Here is a 22393-nt window from a genome sequence, read left to right on the forward strand (position 1 = left end):
AAAACCTGTTTTCAGAACGAGACATTTGTTTGAGAAATAAAAATATATAGTACGTACGGTAAACGTTTTCCTATTAATAATGTTAAGGCGAGCAGGTCGAGGAAAGTGCCGCTTGGAGTGCAAAAGAACAAATATTCTACTCGTGCCCTCTTTAGCCTCCATGGGCTGCTTTATTGGATAGCTTAGCACAGCGGAACGGCAGCGGCTACATATATCAACAGGAAGAAACGAAACCTAAAAAGGGACATGAAGTGTTAAATAACAAATTTAATTTTAATGATCAACCTACGAGGTTGAACACATGAGAAATGATTTATTTATTTATTTATTTATTTAATTCGATGATTAATAGCGACTCGCGTGTATTTCACAGTTCCTCCAACCGCGCCTCTTCGTCCTTGTGCCGCTTCGTCCTTGCGCCGCTTCACATGCGCGTTCAAGTGCAAAAAAACAAATCTGAAAATTTGCATTAAAAAACTCCACGAAGCAGCGAAGTCGCGGAAGATGAACTGCATTATATCGAGGGACTACTGTATTTCATTTCAATAAAGAATCCTTATATTTGAAAATAATTCTATCTTTTGCATTTTTTTAGTGGGTAGATCTTTGTGACTTGGTCATTTTATAAGTTGCTCGCATGCTGAAAAAGTGTGAGCACCCCTGGGCTACCTCCTCTCTAGACCACTCTCATCTCCTGTGCCCACTTTTCCACTTTGCTCCTCTTAAGAGAAAGATAAGGCTGCTTCCTCAGAAATTACTTATCACAGCTTGGCAATGAGTTTAGCAGTTCAGCTGTCTGAGAAATGCTGACGTTGTCAATCCAGTTCACTGAAAGGGATATGTGAGCTCCTCTCTCTCTCTCTAAATGCGTCAAGTGCTGCAAGTGTATGGATATCACAGTGCATGCTGCATAGCTAAAATGGGAAACAAATCATGCACTGCAGCTTTTATTCATCATATTCCTGCTAATATTAACCTAGAGTGAAGTACTTCACCAGCCTACTATATAATCAGAGGACATTTATATCTAGCCGCAAAGCAGACTTGACTTGTATAGAGGTGAGATTGCTTTCTGTGGTCATCGGCTATGTTAACCGTAGCAGTAGTTTCTTGCAGTGATACGGATAGGTCATAATAAATTATTAGACAAGTCACCTGATGTAAGGTATTCCCCCCCCAAAAAATAAAAATAAAAATAAATACAAACTGATCAATACATCAGTTTGATATATGATCTTTACTTCATCCTATGACCCATGCCCTGGGGATATAATGTTCTATATGCAGGCTATGGAAAAGATGTCCAACCTTCAAAACTGTAAAGAAAAATCTAAAAATTAAATATCAACTATGCAGGATTGAATGGATGGTTTATTTAGAGGTTTTTGGGATGATACTGACCCAAACCCTCCATAATAGTTCTGTAAGAAACATGGGAAAAGTGAGTTTTTTTACAATATGGGACCTTCCTTTAAAGTCAATGAAGCTAAGACAAAATCCCCATTCAAATTCACTTTAAAATGGAAACAAGATATAATAATAATAATAATAATGAGCTTTATTTATATAGCACTTTTTTAGAAATAAAATTCCCAAAGTGCTTTAACAGATAACAAATCAATATGAATCATATAAACAAAAAATACATATTAAACAAACATTAATCAATGTAAAATGGGTGTATAAAAGCAACAGTGGCGTCAGGGCACAAGCGATGAGACTAGGTACCCAGCAATAATCATAAAATAATAAAACAATGTTAAAAATATAAAAATAAATAAATTTTAAAAAAGTGTAATTAAAGTAAATGAAAGGTAATTAAAACAGTGGACTCCATCAATTAAAAGCCAGTCTATATAAATACGTTTTTAGAAGTGTTTTAAAAGAAGTAACAGAATCTGCAAGCCTTATATTTTCAGGCAGGTCGTTCCAAAGCCGAGGGGCCCTGACGGCGAATGCTCTGTCACCTTTTGATTTTAACCTCGACTTCGGAACGACCAGAAATCCTCGACCCCAGGATCTCAGGCTGCGGGGGGGCTCATATAAAGTCAATAAATCATAAATATAAGTTGGGCCCAGACCCATAAGAGCTTTAAAAGCGATCAGTAAAATCTTAAAATCAATTCTAAATTGGAATTCTAAAATCAATTCTAAAGGAACATCAATAACAACAACTAATATGATTAGTATAGGTCTAAAATGTTTATGAATGAATAAATACACTGATGATGAAACTACTCTTTCACTTCTGTCAGGCAAACGATAATTAAGGAGCATGGCAATTCCCGGTGCACTGTTATCAGTCTACCTGCAGTTATAAAGTGCAGATGTAATTGTGCCTGTGTATTTATCACATAAACGCTACAGGCAAGATGCTGATTCATTATTTTCCCTGCAAGAGAGGTGGGTGCACATCTGTGGGAGTCGCAAGGATACATCGCTATTATCCATGGACCCTCTTAAATCACAGACCACCACCAGCAAGGGTTTGAACAAAAACAAAAACAGATGAAAAGCAGCGTTGTCTCTGTATCCATCCAATATCTTTTTCATGTTTACCTTGGGGCCTTCAGGGGCCGTTCCTTCACAAAGGCAATTTCCATGGCATTCAGGGGATGTAGTTTCCCTCTTATGCCAGCATAGCCCTCGCTTTGGTTGAAGTGTTTATGAGGAATGTCTGTCTGTACCGGGCTGTATCTGTGTATGCCTTGGAGAGATGCCTCGCTGCTGTGCTGCGTTGGTGCTTTATGCTCTATCTGGGACGCATATCTTAGTAACATTCCACAGCCTAACTGGATCACAGACATGAGCGTGACATGATTGGAGCAAATAGTTCTTGGTTCACGCGTTACCCGCGTGTGTGCTTCTTGCGAAGACATGAAATAGACTTTAAAGGTTGAAAATTACAAAGGTGACAACTTCTGAGGTGTAAATTCTTACGATGAATGTGTGAAAATGTGAGTCATTTAAGGTGGAATATATTCAAAGATTATGCAAATATTCGCCGAGCAGTGGGACATCGGGACTAAGATGTTTAAAGCACAAAGTTAGGGTTCACCAATAGCCTTGTCCCCTTAGTATCCTCTTTGTGGGACAGTACCCTGCAAGAAGTGTGAGCAATAGCTGCAAGATTGAACATCGGCAAAGGTTCATTCTGAGGTTATTTATCTTGGTTTATGCCCATCTGGTCTGCAGTGAATCGCGGCTAGTAGTAAGCTACTCACTAATTCCATTCATCCTACTCATTACTGGTGATGAAACCCTCCACTCAGATCGGACTAGGAGCAAAAAGTCAAAGAACCCTAGACGCTCTGGAGTTATGAACAGAGTGGACAGAGGAACTGTATGTAACATCTGGAGCTGCAGGACTGATTGTGGCACGTGGGAAAAGGCAAGACATTCCTCTCATCACACAAGTGAAATTCAATTCGCCATTAGTACCCACCGCCATCCAAAATGTCAAACCTAATTTGTAAATGATACGCTACTCGTAATAACATTGATATTTCCAAGAGCAAAGGATGCATCCATAGCTCATGCTCTATTTTTTCTTTGCCTCTGACACCTGCTTCTCTTTCTCCTTCACATCAAATGGAGCCGCTTCCATTTGCAGAGAACATGTAAATCTAACATTTAAGAGCACTCTTCTGACAGGTTTCCTTTCACATGCTGGGGTACTGATGTTCTTAAGGTCAGAACAGCTGTCCATAATAATCTGAGAATCACTGAATCAAATCCCCAAAACCGGCTGTAAAAAAATCCAGCCGGTGGAAATGAATGAATGAAAACTTCAGCGGCTATAATGGATTTGGCAATTGCTCAACTATACCAGACACAGGAGAAGCATTTTGGGAACAGGGTGCCCAGAAAGCATCCAGTCCTCCATTTTCCACTATGCGGATGAGCATATATTGTCAAAAAGTCCACCCTGAAACGGTAATATGTTTGATTTGGTGCGCTCTTAAGTTCTTCTCCAGTGAGGTCAGTGTTAAAACAGCAGAGTCTTCATTACCCTGCAGCGTCAGAACGTCAGTGCAGTTCCAAACAAAGTATTCTGATGATGTGCAATGGAGATATATGAGTTTACCACTGAGGTAAAGACAGCCTTCAAGCTATGTCATATGAGTCTTCTGGCTCCAATAGGCAGAGATGAGCCTGATGGTCAAAGAACAGGTCAGGCTCAGACATCCCATGGGCAATGAAGAACCCCCCCCGAACATCTTAACCCACTGGGTATTACTATCATCATTAGAGATGTTTTTCACAACATAGCCTTGGGATAGAATAAATGAGCCTTTAGACAGAATAAATCACCGGTATGAGGAAGGCCTTGCAGAACTCCATGAGTCCCCGGCCTCCATTAGAAGAGACAATGCAACACTCTTTTTGCGGCCTCCCCAAGGCTCTTTCTCAGCGTGTCGAGTAGGGTCTCCGGCTGTACCCACCATAGGGACACACACACACACACAGCCATATTGATCTCAGCTAAACCAAAGAAAAAGTGAGAATATTTGACACTCCATGTGGAGAGAGGGTACAATAAGGTTCCAGGCGCTCTGGGAAAGGAGTGCGGTCTAGTCAGTCCTGATCTGAGAACCCCCCCACAAAGAGGCAGCAAGTGCTAGGCCGACTCAGGCGTCCCATTAGTCTTTGAGTGTAAATGTCAGTGTCTCCACTGGCCTAGTTTAGCAGCACAATGATGCTAAAATACAAACAGAGGCAGGAAAAAAATACATCAAATGTCATATGCTATAATAAGCTGTGATCTTTGTCTCTCAATGTCCTGCCGATGATGAAATCTCACAGTTCAAACACTGATTCATTTCTAATAAAACGATCACCATTCAAAAGATTGATGGTTTTCTTTTCCCAGAGGATTGAACAAAACCCGAGTGAATGTCTTCGAACGCCTCCTAGTTCATGTTCATAGTAGGTGCTGAGGTTGGTGCACGTTACCACACACACCTAACTGTATATGACCCCGCTGCGTGTGTTTACATTTCATGTATGAGTACGCGTGCTTATGTGGGTGTTTCCGTGTGTGTTCCCTATATTCATCTTACTCGTTGCAGCCTGGGGCGCTGCCCTAGGGGTGGCCCTTGATGCCTGGGCGCTTTCTGACATTTCCTGGTAAAGGCCACTGCAAACAAAAGCGTCTCCACAAGGAGCGAGAACACAAAATCTGGACCTTATTCAGTGAAAGGTATTGCTCTCTCCTCACAGAAAAACGATTTCATCCTTCCCAGACTAAAGACCAGACTTCACACATCAAGTCTGTATGCTAAATTGTCAGTTCTTTTAATTGGTAAAATTGACAGCGCTGGCGTTATGCGTTCTTTAAACACACAGTTTAAGAAAAAAAATACTTGGTTTACTTTGAGTAAATCTCTGCTAAGCGAGCTATTTAAGACAGATACCACAGTTGGTCTATTCGGAAGCCATAATGATGGAAACAAATGGACACTGAGGAGGACAGTTTGTGAGCCAACAGACCAATTTATGCACTCCAAACATGGTAACAGAAGCCATCCGGTGCCAAAAGACTCGGGCAGCAACTGCCATGCAAAGCACTTGCTCGCTGACTCTCCGTCTCTATACTAATTGCATCCATGGTGTTTTTAGGTAGAATATTCTAATTAATTTGGTGGGCAGTAGAATTTCATTCAGGAGATCTGTATTATTTCCCCTTCCCTAAAATCACGTCCGGTTTTTCCATCATGTGTACTAGTGGTTTAAATGTGAAATGTGCAGGCTATTTTCACCTGTGAATCTCTTTATCTTGATATTTTCCCTCATGCATTCATTGATAACATGCAATACAAAATTGTTTAAGAAAAGAAGCAGTAAAGGAATGTAATGAGCAGCGTAGGCTCTTGCTTTTTTGCCGTGGCAGTTATTATTTGCATTCACAAAAGGGCAAAAGCCTTTGCAGCGAACTGCCACCCGTGCGCTCGGATGCCGTACACAAACCTCATCCATCTTATCTCATCCTATCCCAAACAGCAATTAGCTAACCTCAGCCACCACGGTGCAAATCTCCTCCAGCATCTTGGTTAACCATCCCATTATACACATTCCATGCAACTAACCTCCTTTTTTTTATGACAGACGTCCCATCGCATTTCTCCCCTCACACTCCATTCAGACTGGCCAAATTTGAGGTTAACCCATTCACCAGTGAATCTGTTCTGCAATGCAGTGTGCTGGCGAAACATTATCTGGGTTTGAGTGCAACTGGAAGATTCCAATAAAGCCACTGTTGTGGCCACAGCGGGTTTTTTTGCTGGAGAAAAATAATAGCAGTGTTTCCTTTCCATGTCAGCTGCACTGCCAAATGGAGGCTGCGTGTCCTGGGATGTAATTTATAAAGATATAAGCAGTCACAAAGCTGACTATTGGGGTCAGGCAAATAAATATCACATTTAATGATTAAAATCTGCTCCGAAAGAAAACATTAAAACTTGCCTCTGACCTGCTGGTGTTCAGAAATAAGAAGTTGGTGTGTGCTTCTTTGCATAGACTGCAAACTCAAAATTAAATACAGAAATACATGGAAATTAAATCACAGCACTCCTTAAGCTCAATTACCTCTGGAAGAACTCAATGGGATATGCAACAACGAATCCACAAGCACACACATGCATCCACATAGACACAGAAAAAGAGACAAAGGACAAAGTGAGACACGTTGAGCGTGCTGGTTTAGCAGTGGCTGCCGTGTCACCAGGGAATTCACACAATTGTTGACTTCCATGTAGCGAGACAATGAGTTCAGCTTCATTGACTTCTACAGAGGCAGTGGAGCAGAGTCATTACCACGGATCTACCGCCACACTCGGCACTGTGGAGGCACAAAAACACTCGCACACAAATAAATAAGATGACACACGTGTTAACCTTAATTAGGTTTTTAACCATGGCACGCATGGAAAAGGCACAGCAGAGATTTCTACAGTACAGGTAGTTGCAATAGCAAGCGATAGAGGCCGATATACAATATCAGAAGAGTGGAACGGCGCAACAGAATTGGAAAACAGAGATAGAGTATGAAAAAAAAATGAGGAATGAGAATCCCCAAACAATCTAATCTGTCCTTGAGTGCCCTACTCCTACTGCTGCATTGTTCTGTCGGAGCCAGATGAGTTGGGAGGAGCTGCGGGGAGTGAACAGAGGAAAGGCGAGAAAAGAGAAAATCAATGATAAGAGTCTCCACTTGCCACAGTGAAGCAGTGAAGTGGGGCGGTGGGGCCACAAGCCGAGGGAGACGGGTGAAACGGCAAGCATCTGATTTGTGTGTCGCCGAGCACAGGCAGAAGTATTTCATCACCGCAGCAACCATTAACAATCAAATCAACAATGCAATGTCAGCACTTTTTTTTTTGTTGCTCCATGTGCAAACATGAATTTTAATTCTGGAATAAGTCTTACTGTGTTTGACTTCTAGGTGGAAAAGGGGTGAAAGAGCCCACTCTTCTGAGTTCAATGATGATGACATGAGAATTCTTCACATGCAATTTGCAGATGCAGTGTAAGACAAGTGTAATATATGCAACCTGTACGTTTTCTACCTCAGGTCACCCATCCAAGCCTCACATTAAACACTTTGTTAAGTGAGCGGGCTGATAAAATGCCATTATCCAAAAAGTTTCAGAGTGAGCCCTCCAATACAATTACCTCTCAGGTCTGCTATCCAAATGAAAGTTAAATATTTATAAATTATCCCTGAGGCTGCGGGAAGGATGAGGACGGACGTTTTATGTGTGCATAAATCTGAGGGCAAACAGATGAAGGAAATCATTTCCCGTTGCTCTGTTCTGAATGTCTGCAGCATTCTGGGTCCATTCAGAAGCATGTTTGCATGTTCATGCTGAAAAGATGACACAAGTATGTCTATCTATCCATATGTTTGTGTTTAGCTACTCTATTTATCAATCTGAAATACGTCCACAGACATGCGGAGCGACATCTCCTGGTAGGCTGAAGGGAGTGTCTTTGTTTTTTGGCATAGATTAGTGTTTTAGCTGTGAGGAAAGGACAGCCTAATTTGTCAAGAGAGAGCATGGAGCTAATCACATCAAAGAGACCTGCTAGCCAGGCTAATATCAGCCCACAAGCAGGACGCCTGATTCATTAGTCTGCATTTGTGGGACAAATCACTTCCACGTTGACATACAAAAGCAACACACGTGCAAGTGGGGGGGGGGGGGGGTCATCCTTCATCAAACTTACAATGGGCTTTTGACTTGAGATAAACAATTTAATTGTGTTAATTTAATGTGACATGTGATGCATGGAGCACCAAATGTGTGCGCTTCAAAGAAAAATAGCTTTTTTTCCCCCTCTATAGCACATCTCCAGTTAGCCTGTCCTCTGCCTGAGTGGAAATATGGATCAAAAGGAGGAAAGATGTCACCACCTCTTTTTTACAAGGAGGACCAAGAATGTGTAAAGAATATTCTCCCTCTAATGTTGTTGTGCTCAATGCAGTGTCATGTGTCTCAAGCCCACCCCTGTCGAGCAGGTATCACATCCAACTTTCCACTGGCCGGAAAATACAAGCTCTCCTACTGTCCAGATTATAGTGAAGGCAAAACCACAGCCATTCAACCTTGTGGAACAAAATGCTGCCAGTCAGAGGAAGCAAACCGCAGACATTATTTATTAACAGTCATTATAGTGCAGAGCGGCCATATCGGTAGAAGGATCCTGCGGATGGAACTGCCGGGGAACGGGGTTTAGAGGTCGACCCAGGAGGAGACACATGGACGTAGTGAGGGAGGACATGAGAGTGGCTGGTGTTGGGGAGGACGATTCAAAGGGACAGGGTGATGTGGAGGACGGTTTGCTGCGGCGACCCCGGACGAAGAAGAAGTCATTATAGAGCAGCATGTTGTCTAAGATGAATAAAAAAAGGAAAGAATAAGAACGAGGAAATCGTTTTCAAGCGTTTTAATGAAAAGGTTCAGTGCATGGATGCCGCCAGAGCCGAAGGGCATCTGAGAGTCCATAGAACACAGTGAACTATGATAAAGGTATTCAGTTTCAATTTATAAATGGTTATATATGGTAAAACAGTTAAATGAAGTGGCAATGCAAGACTAAATTTACTGCATATGAATTGTCATAACACAAGTCTTTTATATTCAGAAGCTATTGGGAAGTCCTCTTATTTGCAACTCCCACCGTGGCTGGTCCTGCCAACTCAGCGATGTTTATAGCGTTCCCACTTTAACACCGCTAATAAGGCGGTCATTGGTAAAGAGAACGAGGACTCAAAAAGCCACACGAAGCACAGTCACACTCGTGCACGCTGCACATCGCTCGGCTGGGATGGCGCCATTACGCTCCGCTTCTGTTCCGTCAATGCTTTTCATCATAGATGCCGACAACGCCGCTGTTGTGAGCTTTTGCACAAAGTATTTTATCGCCGCCCCATCGAGTGTCTTTATTCTGCTTTTCTATGTCATTCTCTTCTGCTCATTTCATTTTGGCAGGAGAGAAAACAAACTTTCACAAGTTCAATCTTCGACGAGCAGCACCTCCAATTTTATAACGTTCTTGCACTTCGCTGTAAAAACAGAAACAAGGAACACACACAGACACACACACACACACACACAATGATACCAGACCAATATTCTTAAACACAACATGAAGTGTCTGAAACTATGAATAATTTGCGCATAAATTAAGCGATGGGATAATGAGAATCGCCACACTTCTGCGATGAGAGGAAATGGAACGCAGCAGTAGCCAATCAACACGTGGAGATTGGAAATAGAATCAACAACCTCACCTGACACAAGGCACATGTAGGGATGAGAAGCATGATAGTCAATCAGCTTTCAATCAGCTTGTCGTCTCTCCTTGCTGTTCTCTGCCAAGCTTTGAAGCTCTAATGCCTCTGATCTGTCATCTATTCCTTGCCTTGCTGTCCGGTGTGTATCTGTTCGTGAGCAGGACGATGTGACAGCAGCGTAGCCTTCTCACTGTTTTCAAACATCCATTTTCTTGTGGATGAGACAATCGTCCCAAACACAAGCCGCCGTTCCGCTTGGCGGGTCAGGCGGGAGAGGTGCGCAGCCTATCCCAGCTTGCTACGGGAGAGAGGCAGGGTACACCTCGGACGTGTTGCCAGCGCATCGCGGGGCCACACAGAGACACACGAACATTTGCGCGCTCCAAACATTCGCTTTTCTCTCCAAGACTGTTTTTTATGTATCGCTAGGCATTGCTAATATGCCGCCAACTCCTTCACCATGACGGGGGCTTCGGTCAGAACCTGAGGGACGATCTCAACTCAAAGATCAATGGATGTGGTTTGGAACTGTACACAGCAAAGACACCAAAACAATATGAGAATAATCTGCTTTTTGCAGATTATTCTGCTTTTTGCAGCGCCCCCACCCCCCCTCCCACCCATAGCCTGAGGTTGTCTGCCTGGGAGGCACATCAGCATGTCTCCCTCCTGTCTATCTCTCTGCCAGCATGGTGAATCAATTCTTAATAAACCATCTGAAGGCTTCCTCCGTAATACCTTTCATTTCCCCTCCTCAAAGCTGCAGGGCAAATTAGCCTGCCAGGAGGATGAGAGGAAGCAAATGGCATTAAAAGCAAGATGGGGGGGGGGGGGGGGGTAAAGAGGAAAAAAATAAAATAAAAAGGAGTGGGGGGGGGGCAAACCCTACAATTAAATGAACAAATTGCTATTTTTAATTAATCGTGGAACAACATGCAGAACTGTGGCTTTGAGATGTGGCTGACAAGGCAAAGACTCCCTGCACCTTCTTGTGTGAGTGCTGCGGGGGGGGGGGGGATAAAAGCTCAACACAAACTCTCCTCGCAGCCCCCTGAGCAGAATAGCGAGGCTATTACCTCGACTCTTCATCCCCTCCTTTCTTTACCTTCTTCCTCCCACTCACTCACACACCCCCGTCATTCCTCACTTGCTCAGTTTCTCACCCCTCCCACTCCAACTATATTCTATCACTCCCCCATTACCCCTTTATCCACTTCATGCCCATCTTCTCCTTACTCTTTTTGCCTGCTATGAAACCCATGTTTGCTAATGAGGCGTGATTGACAGCTGGATTACACCACCGCTTTGTAATCCTTTCATTTCTGCAATTGAGGATAATCACACCCCCAGACCAGGGCCCAGCCTCAAGCATCGACGGGCAGTCAGCAGTGTGTGTGTGTGTGCGCGCGTGTGTGAAAGAGTCTATGCACGTGCAATATTCAACTATGTGTTAAAAACCTTTCCCCAAAGCCTAGGCAATGTAAGATTCATTATCTCCACTTTAAACTGAGGCCAACAACATACAAATCACCAGTACAGGAACCCAAAACTCCGCTAGATGGGACGGGAACCACAGAACGGTACACGGAGAACCCGTCGCTCCGTCCGTCCAAGCCCCAGCTTACAGCACAGATACCAGCCCATCTGCCCGATTGCTAACCTGCAGCTCCTCAGCCCTTTCTACCACAGAGTTGAGCAAACACTGTCTTCTCTTCCGAGTGTGTATTCTCCTGCAGTCCTTATCCTCCTCCTCCTCTGTCAGCCCCCCCGCCGCCGCCGCTCCCTCACAGGAACCCATTCCCTCGCCGGCCACGAGATTCACTTTGTTTTTGATCATCCTCAGATTCAGAGCTCAACAACTTATCTGCTTCTCTCTATTTTCCCAGGCCCAGAGGAGGAAAGCGGGCCTTTTATTACCCTCGCGCTTTGCTTCTTCCTCTGATGTGCTGGAAGAGACAACAGACAGACAGGGTGCGGGAGAAGAAAGGGATTCGGGCCAAGCGTGTTGGTCCCAAGGCTTGAAATGGCTGGTTCTGTCATGATCTGAACCAATAGCATGACGGAACCCGGCATTAAGGCAAATCCTACTGTGTCACATGTCAGCCGTCAGAGCCTGCATCTCATACTGAAATGAAAATCCGGTGAAGTTTTAATCAGACTTCTGATTCCTCAGGTCTTAGAGAAAGAATGCCGTACGGACATCAAGCTATGAAAATGCGTATTCTGCTAAATTAAGGGATTTCCATAAAATAATTGAACATGACTGCGCTCCAAAGCAGATTTAATACATCGTCAATTGCATGGATTCAATACTAATGTTTTATTTTTTAATGCATGTTTGGTCAGTGAACCTCAAATGTTCCGTATGTGGATGTTTTAACGCTTCCTGTCGATGCTCTGACACATCTTTCCATCTATGACATTCTTCTGTTTTGCAATAATATACGCCTCCGCTCTGCTGCTCGTTCCCCGCTGCCACCAAGCCGAGGAAAATACAAGAAAGAACAGCACAACCTACGCTGACATAGAGCTTCCCGGGTTAATAGGCAGCAAAACACACATCGTTTGAAGAGATAAAACAGTAATCTTTGTTACAGTCATCTTGGAAGATGTATATATTTATGAATGAAGAATCCTCACTTAATGATCAAACCATTTTCTCTTATGATGCATCAAAACACCAGCACACACGCTGCCTGTGGCCTTTTCTGTGCTGCTGACCGTTTCCATTGATTTTCCGCAATGTCCCAGCATGCTTTGTGGATACATGAAAATACACAGAGGCTAAAACGACCGCATGCCCTGACGCAGACACCCGCATGCCGAGACCTTTTAATGATTTGCATCAATATTTAACATTTTGTTTTCTGAGGTCTTGTGATTTTCATTGAGAAAATAACGGACAACAGTTGTAGCTTTGAACCAAAACTCTATGACCTTGTAGGTCTCCAATTAATTGGCCCTGCAATCCTTGCCAGAATGCCTTAGAGGAAGAGTTCAATAGTCAAGAGCAACCTCAAAATTGGCTGAACTAGCCAGCAGAATCTGCCCAAAGCCACATAGGCGCTTCGGGGATACGACAAATGTCTCCCACACAAATCCACCTTCTATCTTGACATGGATCGTAAGACACCGTCAGACCCCAGCGCCTCTGGAGGCATGTTTTTTTGCCCTGTTTTTGCTATTGTTATTGAATAACAAAGGACACAGGAAAAAGAAATACCACAGGGACAAATCATTGTCTTCTGATTAATTAGGATTAGTAGCTCTCTGTTTCCTGACCTCTGAATCATCTACCCTTTTCTTCCGATGTCCCCCGTGTTCCTGCACAGCTCCCCTGTTTGAATGCGATGATTTGGCTGTCTGCTGAACTTAAGAACTTAATGGGGAACATTTCACAGGGAGTTCATGACACAATTAGTGATTACCAGACAGCCCGGTCTTCCGTGAGCCCCCCCCCCTCGTTTCATCCTCCCTCAGCAAAGGCAAGGAATCTTCAAGGAGGAGGAATAACATATTAGGCTTTAACGCTCTTGGATTTGTCCTAGCCAGACTTTTCAGCTTGTGCTGGTTGATTGGAAAAAAAAGACATCTCTTAAATTATCAATAACTGACACCTGATCTCATTTGCAGGAAAGTAGGACAGATACATAATTTAGGGCTGGGTTAGAAGAGGTCAAGGAGGCACTTTTATCATCTTGACTATATGGGTATTATACATTTGGTAAATTTGGTAAATTTATTTTAAATTTATTGTTAGTTTGCATCTGTGGTGTAAAATTATTTTTATTTTTCTAACGTCATTTTGAATCAATTAAGTAATTTAATATGGTTTTATTTTTATTTGTATTGTGAAAATTGTATTGTTAAATGATTTATGTACCAAGGACTTTCAACGGAAACAAGACCGCAAGGGCTTTTTTGAAATGCTCCTCTTAGACAGGATGTTTGACTTCATTGTACTGCAATATATGCTACTGCGTGACTGTACTTGTACTCTAACATTCTATCTAATAAATATATTCATCATCATCAAGTTATGAAATGCAAAATGGTTTCACTTTTGTCTTTATCGCAGCACACCTACAAAATATTAAATTTCCGGACTGGGATCGCTGAATCATTGCTTTATTGGTCATCTTTGCACTCATTTTTTATTTTTTTTACTTAATCAATTAGGCTGTAATTAAATATAAATGTTTCATAGAGAAAGAGCGGAGGAGTCGGGAGTGAGTGGGCGGAGAGAGGACACCACAATGTTTGGGCCAAGGCCAAAGCTGTACTTGAGTAGTGGGTGGCCTGTGAGGAAAATCTGGACGCAACTTGTCTTAGCGTGCCATAATGGATTTGTATGTCTCTTTGTGTATGTTTGCATGGATGGGACATAAGAGCGAGCAGCACATTATGTGATAATGTGCCTTATCTGAAACTTTCCAATTTAACCTTTTTCTCCACTCTACCCTCTATTTCACCCGTCCTCTTCTGACATTAGCCTCGCTGAGGATGTGGTCATTGTGAAAAGAGAAAACAGCCTTGTAGGCTTATCATTATCCTGCTGGTGTGATTCCTGTCCAGTGCATCGTAGCAACAACAACAACAAAAAGAACAGTCCAGAGAGAACCTTTCATTGCTCATTGCTCCTCGGGACAAACTATTTTACCAAAGACAGCAGAGGCACCTTATAACGGTCAATGTGGTGTCTTAATCTGATGCCGCCAGCACAAAGAAAAAGTCCTAACCTTAGCACGAGTGTGCATAAGAGACAGATAGAGTAAAAAAAGAAAAAAGAAAAAGCAGAGCTGGTAATGCTCCCTTGTCATCTTGCAGCTTTCACAGCTCAAACAGGCCATCTGTGCATTAAAGCGCTGGAGTCCAAGCAAAGTCCTTAAACGGGTTTGATGTCTTCAGGAGGGCAATAACTTTGGTCCTGCAGGACCCCAGAAAGCCCATCATACCCAGGCAGGAGGTCTCTTAATGTACCAAGCAGATGACAAGGATGCAGAGTTCACACACACACACACACACACACCGCAGATCTTGCTCAGTCGGCAGGAAGTCTCCCTTCCCGCCCTCCCGATCTCCTTTGTCCTCAAAAAACAACGGGAGAAGACGTCAAAAACCTCATTAAAACATAATAGCCTCCACCTGCTTTCTTTATTTTCTCATTCTCTCCTGCTTGCCTTTCTAATGAGCAACTTGGAAAAAGCTGGAGGACAGCCACCATGCACAGAGCGACGGATGACCGCACTCCATCCAGCCACCATATGCACACACACGCGCGCACACACACACAGCACATAACGGTTTCTGCAGTATAGGGTCCCATGTCTAATATTATTAAACAAAAGGAACTCCTGCAGGTGTAACCAATCCCCCCCACCACTTTTTTTTCCTCTCACATAAAATACTCAAGTCTGGGCCTTGGTAGGAAAATAAATTGTAAATCATGTGACTAAATCATCTACATGAGCCTCTGTGGACAACCCTGACAAAGTTCTTCAAAACAATTGAAGACATACATCAGGCCTGAGGTTACACTTTCAATAAATATAAGTCAACCGGCTTTTCGTGACAGCTCCCCAAGGTCAGATTAGCCTCCAGCGCGAAGAGCAGAGACCGACACCTCAGCGTGTCCGTGGCATGCACCGCCACTCCGCCGGAGATTCAACAAATGTCAGCCTCATGCGTTTCTGCGATTAATAACCATGGGAAAACGGATGTGTCTGCACCTGTCTCCGTGACGGAATATCTTCGGAAAAAAAAAAAAAAAAAAAAACGAGACGCAAACCGTGCAATATTTCAAACAGATGGCATAGAGAGATGAAGGATTTGGGTTGCATTTTTGCATTATTATTAACAGTAACAGATATTAAAGGGATAAAAGGGATCAGGTTGCAGAGACAAAACCACCAAGAGAGAGAATCATAGAGAGATAAGACTGAGCAAAAAAAGATTAGGAAAATACATAATTAGAAAACAATGAAAGTGATTCAGGCGGGAAAAGGAAAACTACATGTCTGCTATCGACCCAGTTAATAGGATGACTATCATGAGATTTTGGTGCAAAACACAAACAGGAAATCAAAATGATCTCACTCTGCTTGAGGTTGAAATAGAAATTGGACGCATCGTCCGCTGTTCCGTATTATGAGAAAAGAGATTTTTGAATTTTTTCAGGCTCCTACAAGTCTGCCCCCACATCACCAAGACAACGTCAGAGTGTATGTGTCGGCTCTGGTTGTGTCTTGGTGTGTTGCTAATATCTAAGGACAAAGGATCCTGTGAAGTTGCCTGATTTGGATGGAATTGATATTCATTATATTTCAACTTCTGATTTACAACTTGCAAAATGATATTCAGAAGGCAAAGCCCAAAGTGAGCTAACAGGCTGGCTATTGAATTTTTAAAAATCCCTTGCAGGAAAGCTCAACAAGCTGAGGCAACAGAGACCTGGGGCCGTCTGGATGCTGTCAGAACTGATTGCAGCAGGAAATGGGACCGAAAAATAAAACTCTTGGCCCCTGATGGTGTGGTTTAAGTTCATAGCCAAACACAAAACACAAATACCAGGTGAATAGTCCGAAGGCAAAAAGGCAAAGAAGGACTAGAGCAGTAGAAGCTGGCTTGTTGGAACACTGCAAGAAAACATCACAACCTGGCAAAGACGGGAAGGAGAATACAGACTGAATACCCAGAGAGGAGGGTGAAGACTTCTGGGACAATTCACAGAACTGGGGGAAACACAGGAGGAGGCGAATGGGAGGAAGGGAGTCACAGGACAAAATGCGAAACACGACTCAAGCTGGCTGACGAGGTTGTTCGATTGGCCGCTGGAGATGTTAACCTGGAGAAAACAAAAGCTCTGAGGAATTCAGTTCATTTATCAATGTTAAGCCCCCCTACCCCACCCGCCCCTAATACATTTCTGTTAGTTTCCTACTAGAATATGCTACGAAAACAGAAAATAGTGACACTGGAGGGAGAGAGAAAAGCGATTTGGGTGAGAGAAACAAGACATGAATTCAAATGCCATCATCCGAATGGTGAGCCTCCTCTGATACAAGGACACCACAATAAACACAAGTTGGTGTGTACGTTTAAGAGGGTAAGAGAACGCGTGTATGTGTGTGGGTGCGTGCGTGCGTGCGTGTGCGCGCGCCCAGCGGTGAGAGGCACGGAGTGCTTTACAGTGCATCCGTAAACGTATTTCTGCATGGAGCTAAAAGGGTTAATAACACATACGCTCTCCTGAATACACACGTTCATTCTGGCTGATCAGCTACTAGATTCATAAGACCGAGCCAAACAATTTTAGACGCTTTGACTACAATTAGAATCTCCAGTTCCCCTTCGAGAACCTTCCTGAACATTGTTAGGATCCGAGGGGCAGACGTGTCCAAAAGCAGCACATGCTTCCATCAGAATTTCCCACCACACACAGAGAGAGTGACGGCTGCCTGAAACCACCGGTAACCCAAACAAATTCCAAGGTCAGCAAGAACGGGCTCACTGGGCTGAAACCGCCAACCCAGGGACAGACTCAGAGGGACACATGGGATGAAGTTACGATAGCTGCCTCTGTTTCTCCGTGCCAGTCTGGCCGGAGCCCAAGTCCTCCTCTCTCTGACTATCTGGGATGCACTCCGCTCCAAACATCACGACGGCATCCATTGTTGAACCATATTTTTAAACAGTGAAGTGATTTTAAGACTCAGATGTTGCTCTTCACAGAAAAAAAAAAAAAAAAAAAAGACTCCAACCAATGGAACATTTTACTCAGTGGATTTTACAACAGAGAAAATGGTTGGCTGTATGTGTGTGTGTGTGTGTGTGTGTGTGCTTACATGCATTGTACGTGAACATAAGCCTCACGACTAAACCCTTTCGGTCACCTCCCCCCCCTGCTGTTTATCTGCTGTTCAAGTAACAGCTTCTTTTTTTTTTGGACGGAAATTAAAACAGCAATCAGTTTGCTGCCAAAATGTAAATACAGCTACCAACCAAGTCACATTTTAAAATAATCATTAAATGTCAACCTTTCAATCCAATAAAATAGCCCACGGGTGCGAAATCAGCAGTTCGGTTCAGGTTTTCAGGTTTAAATATGGAGCAAATCAATTCTCTCCACCAAAGACAATGCAGCATGCGGTATTTTATATGTAAATGCAGAGACCACAGAGAATGTGTAGGGAGTCATCTAAAGGCTGCTCTTCAAAGGGAAATGAATGAAAACAATGCAGGAGAAAAGATGAAAAAGAAAAAGTGACTGGTGAGGGATGGGTGCCATGCAAAAAAAAAAGACGAACGACAACTGTTTAACACGCTCGGCTTTTAAACTCGGCAGGTGAGTCTGAGATCATAATAAATGCAGATATTTCGCCCGGGCCCCGTCTGCAGCTTTTGTTCTGATAGATCCGCAGTGGCGGTTTTGATAGCAGCGGGACTCTTGCACTCAAAGTGCTAAACAGTGAAATGCAACACCCTCCTCCTCTCTGCTGACCTCCTGTCTGGACCCAGGTATCCTCCCCATCATGTGTCTGCGTATGAGTGGGGGTCATTACTCCTGCCACCCCCCACCCCCATCTGACAGTTTTGGGATAAACAATGCTATTATTAAAACCTTTCCAGCGTATCTTCCTGCCTCCCTCCGGTGACACCCTTACCAACCATAAATCAACTGGCTGAGCCCTGTAAATTGCCGGTGGCGATGGTTTGCGTGGATGTCTGTGTGTGTGTGTGTGTGTGTGTGTGTGTGTGTGTCCCCGTCCCTCGGATGGACATGGCAGTGACATTGCAGCTGCGAGTGTGCCACGATGAAGAAGCGCACGTGTAACGCCAGCAAAGGGAAACACAAAAATTGGTCAAATTAAACAAGATCCCGATGCCCCCCCCCCCCCCCCCCCCGAAAGAATGTTCTGCATAAATTCCTAATTATGTATGTTTTATAAGGTGGAGAATGTTAGGTGTGTCTGATGACAAGGCAGTGTTTGTGGCTTACAAAGAGGGGGCGAGGAGGGGGGGGAGGGGGGGGTTTCATTAAAACCGCAATAAAACATCCATTCTTCGCAGTAAATTAAATCCCTCAGACTAAAAACAAGCCTGTTGCCCTGCTGAAGAGTCGCTTCTGCCTGAAAGAACAATTTCATCTCCCGGAGACAAAACCAGATAAATAATGCTCTCCTGAAATAAATGGCTCCTGTGCAGCTGTGATGGCTCATTTGGTGATTGCTTGTGATTGTGTTGACACCCCCTGCTGGGCTGAAGACGTCACTACCACTGCCAGCGACAATGTCTCATAGAAAAGTCCCTCCTCCAGCCACACTGCAACATACTGAAGTTAATGAAACACTCGAATCAAGCTGGCACCTTCCACCAGACTTATAGAGCAGCAAAGGGCAAACACAAATATAGACGCAAGAGAGGAAATAACTCATAAATGATGCACTGAAGCTGTTCTATAGTATCCTTAATCTTAAAGGTGTGTGTGTGGACACACTCAAGAGAGCGAGAGAGAGTCTAGACAGCTGCATGGGTCTCTCGCTGCTAAAAAAGAGAGTGAGAAATATATACTGTGTAGGTGCAGAAGACCCGGTCGACCCACTAAAGAGCTTGTGTGTGCCCACAGCAAAACAATACAGCTTAGCTGAGCTATGAGAGAGAGAGAGGGGGGGGGCATTGGGATCAATAGAGAATTGCAATTAGCCCACATTGGCAGGAGCAGAGCCAGATTAGACATAGGATGTCGATTCAGTTTCCTGGACTATCGGGCCCTCGAACTCTGTTGGCTCATTGTGTAATTGGAGCAGAAACACAACTGGGTAAAACCTTGTATTGCCAAGGTGATGGCAGGCCTACTTAGAGATCAGAGAAATAATGTTGAAGAAGTGCAGTAATGTTTAAAAAGAAACATTCTCCCACATGCACACAAGGAGAATCTAACAATTGGATTACGATGAAGAGCATGAAGTGTGTCCGTGTACAGATTTCCGTTTGAAACAAGCGCTCAGTTTTCTACGTCGCAGCCTCCCACCGGTGCGCATGCAGACTCGCAAAGCTCCACCGGATCCAGTCATTTCTCTAATTCCCAGCTGCAGATGTGAACAAGCAGCCTTTAAACACATGGATCAATTTACTCGATGCCATGCACTTCAGTAATCTGAAAATGACATACATAGCTGGATTTGAAGACGCGCCACGAAACACGGCTCCTTTTTGGTGGCTTTATCGCACGTGAAACTGGGAGGGGGGGGGGGGGGCTCTTTTACAGACACTCCAAGTGTTCTTGACAAAACATAAAAGGAAGCGACTTGTCAGTTACAGGGCTCACCTTTAAGTATGCCCTGGCCTTGGAGTACATCCCTTGAAATCAGAACGGAGTAGAAGCTTTGCGAGAAGCCGGCTCGGCAGGGACTGTTGGAAGCAGGCTCCCCATTATTCCTCTGGAAGGGAGAGAACACAATGCAAGACATTGATAAACATGGATTTCATTGATCTCATTCTTCTCTTTGGCACAGGGCCTGCATGGGAGCTATAAGTGACGCATCTAGCAAAGCGGTTAGAAGGAATATAATCAACAAGTCTATCAGACTCGGGGAGGCACGCTGCTGATTAAACACTGATGAGGGATCAGTGTCGTGCTTCGTGGTAAACCGAGACCACAAAAAGAAAACTGCATGAATGCAGCAGAATTGTCTCGCTGGCTGTAAATGAGGAGGTCCAGAGAACTGAGGAGGAACGCAGAAGATGGGGGGGGAAGAAAAAAAAAACTTTGCAACCAACATTTAGCACTCACTGATGGTGAAAACTGAACGATCTGAGCCGCGACAGCACAAGTGCCATGGAGGCTTGACGCACGAAGTCCTCTCGTGATGCGCGATGCGATTACGCACCATAAGATGGTTAGGAGGAAAAGGTGCGTGTGTGTGTGTGTTTGGTTATTCTTTTATTCTGGAGCACAAACGCTCTTGTCCGGAACCCGACATGCAGAAAGGCTGAGCGCCGCTCAGAGCAGCACACAGGCGCCGATTTCATTCAGCTGCGAGACCGCGATAGTCCAATGTAAGTTTGACGGACGCATTGGAGGGGGGGGGGGGGCTCAATAATAATAAATTTAAAAAAAAGTTGAATCACCAGTAAAGGTGTCGTCTAGTGTTGAGGCAGCGCAGCCGTTTTAACTTCTGAAGGATCTTGTGATGAAAGCCGATCCAGAGACGAGCTGCCAGCAAAAAGTGGATCGTTAACTCTTATTTGTGTGAAAATCATTAGGAACCAATTAACGCGCGTGTAGGGCGAGAACGAGAACGAGCAGCTCCTCTCTGGACTAAAACCGGACCCCATCCCACCGGAGGACTTCATTCACCCCCCCCCCCCCCCCCCCCCCCGCACGCACTCAGAACAAGCGGTGCTGCGACGCAAACATGATAAATCTCACCCGGAATGTGTTGAGCAGGACGGCTGCAGCCAGCAGCAGACCGAAGTCAGTTCTCATGGTGGCAAAACAAGCGACGCAGCACTGCCTGAACGTGGGAGCAGAAAGAGGGTCGGTGCGTAAAATGCTTCTCAAAGATGTGTAATAATCCCTCCTCCTTTGTCCGGACTGTTCGTTAAGTTGCGTCCCTCCCCGAGAGTGCTGCAGCTCAGCTCCCGGTCTCACCGGCTCTCTCATCTGCAGGTGTGCGTGCGTGGCTGCGTGCGCTCCGCTCAGCACCAAGGCGCAGCCCGCGTCACTCTCTCCAACCCCTCCTATCACCCCGTGGAGGGGGAAAACGCCACACAACACACACACACACGCGCGCGCACGCACTTAAAGACACACTCGTTGGAACTCAAACGCGTCCAGCTCGGCGTCTCTCCGTGCAGCCGCGGTGTTTTTCTTTAATCCCTCTCCGTGGGTGAACTGAGTAGTTTAGCAGCCTTATGGCTCCAGATGAAAGGGTCAGTAAAACCACGGTTCAGGTTCCCGTGCAAAAAAAAAAAATCATCTAGAATCATGGTAAACTCATCAACCGTGGAATTTCCAATCCCACTTCACAGGCGTGTATGTTTTGCCTTTTTTGGGGGTGTGCGTTATTAGATTTCGGCAGTTGAGTAAACACGCAGACTCTCAGCGCATTGGAACCTTTAATATCTGCTTTTAGTTGTTCTGATTTAAAATCATGCCAAGCATAAGGGCCAGACGCCTCGTGCGTCACGTGTTCACATAGGACCTGCAGGGATCAGCCAAAGTGAAAAATAGATTAAGGAACGCGTGCCATAATCTCCCCCCCCCCCCCCCTCTCTCTCTCTCTCTGTGTCACCGCTATATTACTTAATACGGTTCAAAAACATTGCACAGCACAACAGCAACTCATCCCACTGATGGCTTCGTAAGATTAGCTCCGATCCAATAGCGTTTCAGAGAGTGAGAGTGTAAAAGAGCATTTTTAATCATAATAAAAGTTCAACAAAGGTTGATTCGGATGTTTTTTCTAATTCTATGTCAGCGCCTCTTATAGAAATAAATTCAGTTCTCTTTAAAAAAAACAGTATTTGGATTAAAGCATGGCAGACAGGGTCATGTCAGAGTATTACTTTGCATCTGTTTATGTGACCTGC

The 22393-nt window shown here is 44.3% G+C and overlaps 1 protein-coding gene across 2 annotated transcripts in view; it reads right to left on the bottom strand.

Moving 5' to 3' along the window:
- LOC137909696 (cadherin-4-like) overlaps positions 1 to 21287 on the bottom strand; it is a 200517-nt gene extending 179230 nt beyond the window's left edge. For both annotated transcript variants that reach the window (XM_068754167.1, XM_068754160.1), the window contains exons 1-2: positions 21231 to 21287; positions 20127 to 20238 (exon numbers count right to left, since the gene is read on the bottom strand). In XM_068754167.1, coding sequence (XP_068610268.1) covers positions 20127 to 20238; positions 21231 to 21287 — 169 coding nt within the window. The remainder of the gene's footprint in view (positions 1 to 20126; positions 20239 to 21230) is intronic.
- Positions 21288 to 22393: the final 1106 nt, after the last annotated feature.

This window comes from Brachionichthys hirsutus, chromosome 2, assembly GCF_040956055.1.
Source record: "Brachionichthys hirsutus isolate HB-005 chromosome 2, CSIRO-AGI_Bhir_v1, whole genome shotgun sequence".
NCBI lineage: Eukaryota > Metazoa > Chordata > Actinopteri > Lophiiformes > Brachionichthyidae > Brachionichthys > Brachionichthys hirsutus.